General features: G+C 56.0%; 2 protein-coding genes across 2 annotated transcripts; both read left to right on the top strand.

The window, feature by feature from the left end:
- Positions 1 to 91: 91 nt before the first annotated feature.
- Positions 92 to 2,238, top strand: GUITHDRAFT_147409 (hypothetical protein; the record flags this gene model as incomplete). Its single annotated transcript, XM_005821076.1, has 10 exons — positions 92 to 168; positions 257 to 320; positions 536 to 650; positions 735 to 1,087; positions 1,192 to 1,227; positions 1,329 to 1,395; positions 1,454 to 1,732; positions 1,857 to 1,914; positions 1,959 to 2,011; positions 2,129 to 2,238. The coding sequence occupies 10 exons, from the start codon at positions 92 to 94 to the stop codon at positions 2,236 to 2,238; spliced, it is 1,212 nt and encodes a 403-aa protein (XP_005821133.1).
- A 610-nt stretch (positions 2,239 to 2,848) lies between these two features.
- Positions 2,849 to 6,278, top strand: GUITHDRAFT_147408 (hypothetical protein; the record flags this gene model as incomplete). Its single annotated transcript, XM_005821075.1, has 4 exons — positions 2,849 to 4,227; positions 4,289 to 6,010; positions 6,063 to 6,246; positions 6,276 to 6,278. 4 exons carry the CDS (start codon positions 2,849 to 2,851, stop codon positions 6,276 to 6,278), a joined length of 3,288 nt encoding a protein of 1,095 aa, XP_005821132.1.
- Positions 6,279 to 6,551: the final 273 nt, after the last annotated feature.

Raw genomic sequence — 6,551 nt, 5'->3', positions numbered from 1 at the left:
TCAGGGGAGGGAGAAGAGGGAGCAGTTCCTACAGTCTCTCACGCTCTTCCTTCAAGATGAGTTCCCTGGCACCTCAAAGTCGCCGATCCACATGACGGGAGGTCTTCGCATATCCAACTTGGATGCTCTCTCATTAACCACCGCTGCCTTCGTCTTCGCTCTTGTCAGGTCTAGCGCTCCATCCATCCATGTCCTGCCTCCCTCCTGCCTCTCCCTCCCCTCCCTCCAGCTCTCGTGTTGCTGATTTCTGCCTCAGCTTCGTGATCGCCATCGCCGCTCTCGTTGTCTCAATTATTGCCATCGTGAACTCGGCGAGGGACGTCGAGAGGAGTCAAGGAGAAGAGGCAGAGGGAGAGGGGGCAGCAGAGGGCCTTCAAGCTAAGAAGGCGATTTGAGCTCAGCTGTTGCTCTCGAGTGTTCAATTGGAGTGAACTGTGAGCGGAGCATGAACGAGGAGATGTGCGAGGAGATGAGACGGAGAGGCTTCTGCCTCGTTCCTCGTGCTGCTTCTCCGTGCCTTATCGATCTGATGCAGCGCGAGTGCGATGCTCTCCTTCACGTCACTGACCTCGATGATCGCGACTGTGTGGTCGACATGTGGGAGGCTCTTGCCATCGATGATCGTCACCCAGCTCGTCTGAATCAAGCAGGTAGAGGCCCGTGAGTGAGAGAAGGAGGCGCAGGGGCAGGGGCAGGAGGAGGCGAGGGGGAGAGGAGGATGATAAATGTCGCAGCGTACAGGCAGATGCGATGTGAACGCATGGCACGTCTGCGATTGGAGCAGACTTGTTCGCTGCTAGACGAGCAGCAAGTCAAAGATCGCCTGCACGAATATCTCGAGGACGCGCAAACCATCCAACGTTTCCTCGTTTCCGACCTCGCCGGCATCGCCTCCTCGGTCTCGCTCGCTGCCCCTGAGCTCCTCTCACGTCGCTCGCAGGCTCTTCATGCTCTCACTAACCGTGGGGACAAGCGGATGAAGAGGAGTGAGGAGAGAAACTCGCGCTCTGCTCCTGCCCCTCCTCTCTCATCCTGTTCCATCCGCCTCTTCAACGAGCAGTATGTGGTGAAGCCGCCGCAGTCGAGGGTGAGTGAAAACAAGCGGCGAAGAGCTGAGGAGCCTGAATGAAGGGAGGGAGAGGGAGAGGGAGAGGGACAAAGAGATATCTCTTGATTGAATTTTTTCTGCAGGTTGAATTTGGTTGGCACACGGACGAGGCTGAGCAGGTGACTTGAATCACCTTCTTCTGTCTGCCTCCCAGCTCTCTCATTTCTTCTTGCTCTGCTACACGTGCTGTTGAATCTACTTGACTTGACACATTTCAAAGCTTCAGATGTGCCTGCAGCGACCGCAGTCTCCCTACGTCTCCGTCTGGCTTCCTCTTTGTGACACAAGTGAGTATTCTGTAGCTCCCCCTCCTCCCTTCATCTTCCTTTCTTGATCTTCGTCCAGCTTTTCACAACGGAACACTCGAGATCCTTCCGCTAGGAGACGCCTGCTACCTCAATCCCCCCCCCGGGGTTGACAAGCATCATCCCTTCTTCCTCTCCGTCTCCTCCTCCTTCTCCGGCTCCCCCCGGACCGACGACATCTCTAGAAAGAGCAGCGAGGAAGGAGACCGTGAGCAGACTGCGAGCGAGGCCTCAGGCAGCAAGCGAGAGCAGGCGAGCTCTTGTCCTATTGGCAGCGTCCTTTCGGTAGAGGCCGGCACTGCTGTGGTCTTTGCTTCAGGTCTGAAGGGACGGGAAGAAGGGGAGAGGATGGAGAGAGATGCAGAGTGATGAGGAGAGAGGAGGAGCCAAGAGCAGAGACGTTGCTGAGTCACGTGACGTGTGCTGAGTCACGTGGCTAGCAGATGTTTGGCACCGGAGCAGCTTCAACGAGTCTGACAAGTTTCGACCAGTATTCTACGCGTGAGTTGCTCCTCCCCGTCCTCAGCCGTTTAAATCTCTCACAGTCAATATTCCCTCGGCTGCTTGCTGAGCGATGGAAGTCTTGCCATCGATGAAGGTCAGAGCTCTTCGCTGATGTCCTCCTCCTCCTCCTCCTCCTTTCCTTCATCTCCCCCCCTTCCAACTTCTCCCCCTCTCGTCATAATGTCTTCTTCTCATTGCCTCTGTCTCTCAGCTCATATCAAATCGTCCGGTCCTCTTGCGTTCGGAGTTCCTTGTGACATGGTCAAGTGTGGCCGCTGCTCAGCCAAAGCTCTCAGAGGGGAGGGACAAGAAAAGCCTTGAAGAAAGGGGGACTCGGAGCCTCCCGGCGGCAGGCGGGAGGAGGACTGAGCAGCCTAGCGACCGTGACGGTCCCAGACGGGCAGGAGAGGCACAGTCACACCTCCCCCTCTCCCCCTCCACGTAATCAGGGCCGGCACCCGATGACCGCCACACTGGCAGCCTGCTCGGCCGGGCGGCCCGGCCGGCGCTCCGAGTCCATGTCCGATCACTGAGGCTCAGTAACTTCAGTAATAAATGGAAGTTCGTTGGTGTGATCCGGGAATGATGGGTGAAACTTTATAATCCTAGTTGGTGGGGTGGGGAAGCTACCCCACCCTTTTAAATATAAGAAAATGAACAAGAATACAAGGGAAAAGAGGGGTGTATTACGGTACCCTAGATTTGAAAATGGGGTAGGGTGGGGAACACCTGAGACGAAGAGACATGGCAAGGGGAGGAGCGAGTGGAGCGTAAGGAGCAGAGGAGGGGGGAGGAGGAGGACAGAAGAAGAAGATAGATAGAAGAAGGCAGCTGCGGAAGAGTTGTGCTTGTTCTGAAACTTGATAGTGTGATGGGAAGTTGACTGCATTGGAAACAATTCCGAACAATTCATTGCCAGTCTTCCACAACTATGTTCAAGCAGCTTCAGTCGTCTCTTCTGCTTGCTCTCATTCTCTACACATGCTTAACGCCTTCAAGAGGCTCGAGGATTGCGATAATCCAACAACCCATGGGGAATGTTCTCAAAGGAAGGGCTTTGGCACAGCAGCCCGAGCTGCAAGTGGTTTTGAGCAGCACATCAGAACTGTCGGTGGGAACGCCGAGACAGAGCTATGTCAGCCTCGCTCTGAATGCAGGAGAGACGCTCGATGTCAACAACAACAATGTCATGATCGTCTCCATATTTCAGAACCCCGTGGGCGCTAATTTCTCTACTGGCTCGAACAAGATCACGGTGACGCTCAAGGAAGGGGCGTTCAAGTTCACAGACCTTCTGATCCTGCAAGGAGGAACAGGGTTCAGACTGAAGTTTGAGACACATGACTCGTATGGGAACCTCATCGCTGTTGAGTCTGACTTGTTCGACTGTGGGGGTCAGGATGCTCGCATGCATATAGCTCAACAGCCGACGCTCAACGTGTTTGGGAGCTCGCAGCCTTGGATCCCTCCTGTCCTGGAGATTTTGGATGGGACGGGAAGGAACCTCCTCTTGGCAGAGCCTGAGATCTCTGTCTCAATCTTCTCGGGGCCCAAAGGCGCTAACTTCTCGAGCGACTCGCTGCTGTCCGTGAGGGCCTCTCAGGGACGAGCCGCCTTTGAGAGCCTGTGGGTCACTAAAGCTGCCACGTTGCTCGACCCGCGTATCACCTCCTACCTGGAGCCAGTCGTCAATGTCTTCTACGTATTGAAGTTCTCCTCGCCAGGGTATGTGGATGTGTACTCCTCTGAGTTCGAAGTGCTGCCAATCTTGGCTGTAGAACGTGAACCGGTTTCTGATCACGAAAAAGTTGTCACCTCCAAGTGTTCGGGGCCTGTTTCTGGTTGCTACATCAACTTTACAGACTACCTTGGGATGTACACCGAACTCAACGGCTCGGCCTCGTCTTCTGCTTGGAAGCTTCAGTCAGCAAAGCTGAGCGTGTCCGTATCGTGTACGGATCTCGATGGTCCTGGGGAGTACGTCTCGTATGTGACTGTTGGCTCCCGCATGCTTCAGAGAGGCATCGAGTATACTCCTGGACCCTGGGCTGGATGCGCCTTTGCAGGCTGCAGGTCGCAGTGCGCGAGCAACACGAGGCTGGTCGTGTCAGATCTGGATGTTCTCTCGGACCTGGGGCACATAGATGCCTCCGCTCAGCTGTACGTAAGCGATGGGCGCAAGTTGAGTGTGAAACTCGCCCTGACGGATGCGGTCAACGTCTGTGAGTGCGACGGTTCGTTGTTGGTGGCCAACGCGACTCTCCGATTCACCTACTCCATCTCGCAGTACGAGCAAGATCTGCCCCTCAGGTACTCTCTGACCCCCCGACTCTGCCGCGATGCTTGGCTCGCTCTCTGACTCGTTTGGCAGGCAACAACCTGTGATCAGCCTGCGCAACGGGGATGGGACGCTCTACGGCCTGATGCCTCTGATAGTGTCGGTGAACCTCTCCTACTCCGAGAGCGGCGCCTTGCTGCTAGGATCTCGCATGCAGACAAGTTCCAACTCCCTCGCAAGTTTCACAGACCTCAAGGTAACGGAGGCGGGCCCGGGCAACCAGCTCCTCTTCTACATCGTGGGGACCAAGAACAGCTCGCGAGTTGAAGTCGTGGAGGCTTCTCCCTTCAACATCGGCACGGGGACACTGCCTGCCCTCTCTCTGTCCTGCACGCGCGGATGTTCCGAGCCAAAAGTTTCGATCACACCGTACGTGACATTCTCGCAGCAGCCGGTGTTGGAGCTGCAAAAGTTTGTGGGAGGTCAGTGGATTATAGCTCAGTCAAACTTGCCCGTGCGAGTGGAGGTCGGGGAGGGCAAGGGAGTGGCTCAGCTTGCTTGGTTCTCGTCTTCTGTGGTCCGTGCTGATCAAGGAAAGGTCCGTTACGTGGACTTGGCTGTATATAACGGTGGATGCCTCCAGCAGCCGACCAGGTTAGTGTTTCTCTGCAATGGCAACTCAATTGTCTCTTCTCCTTTCCTCATCATCGACGACAACTTGAGCCCGACGTTTGCCGTGGCTGACCCGGCCAACGGATCCTTTATAGGAGCCGTGCTGTGGTCCACCAATTTCCTCTTCGATATCAACATCACGGATCGCAATGTATACACAGTCAAGAATCAGAGCTACAGTGACCAGCTGTCGGTGTACGTCTGGGGGAACAAGACCTGGCTCGATCAATTCTGTTCCTGGCAATCTTGTCCCCTCGCCAACCGTACTTGTGTCCTGCTCGGAGCTTCCAATGATCGGGATGCGAATGACGTGACTAGCAGCGTAGCATGGAAATTTCAAAATTCAATTCCCCAGCTGTCGCTAAAGCCCTCCGCCTACTGTACCTCTAACAAGCCCGCCAACGGGTCTGCTTGGGGCATCAAGTTTCCCGTTCAATTCTCACCGCGCTGCGCCAACTCAGCAACCAACTTTCCGAGTGACGGGGGGAAGTCAACGGTCTGCATACAGGGGTCGGATACGATTACGTCCATAGACAACCCCAACTTGGAGGTCAGAACCTTCGGCGAGCAGCGATGCGTCGAGATCGAAACTCGAAGCCCCGTCGCTCCTTACTTCGTCCAACCCACTCACTTTGACGTCTTGCAAGCCAAGATAAAAGGAACGTACCTAGACGGCGAGATCGGGCTCACTCCTACGCCGACGGTCTCGTTCCCTTCCTTCGACGTCGGTGTCGGTTGCGTACTGCACGTTCCTATCGAAGTGAAGAACGACGAGCGTAAGTTCCAGAAGCCGTGCCAGGCCCCTCAGGACCCTAAGGCAGGAAATGCTTCGATAAGCTCTCAGCTGCGAGCTAAGATCTATCGCGTTTACCGGACGTCGCTCTACCAGCAGCAGGAAGCGCCCTTCGACGTGCTACCTGGCCCAACGCTAATTGCCAATCCAAGCTCGAACCCCTACACGACAGCACTGCAGTGGCAGCCGGCTCGAGGTCAGGAGGGGTTCGTCTACTCCATCTGCCTCTCCATCCAAGTCGACTTGAGCTCCTCCGACTTGAGCGAGAGCTGCCAGCAAGAGTTCTACACGGCTCCCTTCCTCGGCCACCCTTCCCAGTACTGCATCACAGTCAATGTCGAGCGATGCAGGTGAAGTCGCGACGTCTCCTCGTCTCTTCCCGCGACTGACCGGGGCCTGCAGGTACTGCGTGCAGGACGGGGACAGCATGGAGACGGTGGCGAGGGACTGGGGGTCGTCGATCCTCCAGCTGTGGGGCGGCAACTCGATCTTCTCCCCCGCCTACCTCGAATCCCAGCAGAAGATCTTCTTGGGGCCCGTCTACACCGTAGGGCCTGATGAGACCCTTCCAGAGGTGGCACTCAAGGTAGTTGTTTTCTCTTGTCCGGTCTCTAGTGAAACTCCTCTAGTTCGGTCGAACCGCCTTGGACGTCTTGGATTGGAACCCGGACATCCCGATGGATCCCTCCATCATCAGCGGGCAGACTTCTCTCATCAGCTCGCAGGGACTCTACTTGAATCACACAGGCATGGCCTGCTGCTGCTGCTGCTGCTGCTGCTGCTGCTCCTCCTCCTCCTCCACCACGATTACATGTCGCTGGACTTGAAACACGTCATGCTGAGGCGGCACCGTGACCTGGAGCGCTCGCCAGCTCGGCAGATCTGGAGACA

The sequence above is a fragment of the Guillardia theta genome, assembly GCF_000315625.1.
Source record: "Guillardia theta CCMP2712 unplaced genomic scaffold GUITHscaffold_153, whole genome shotgun sequence".
NCBI lineage: Eukaryota > Cryptophyceae > Pyrenomonadales > Geminigeraceae > Guillardia > Guillardia theta.
This window is presented reverse-complemented; position numbering and strand designations above follow the sequence as displayed.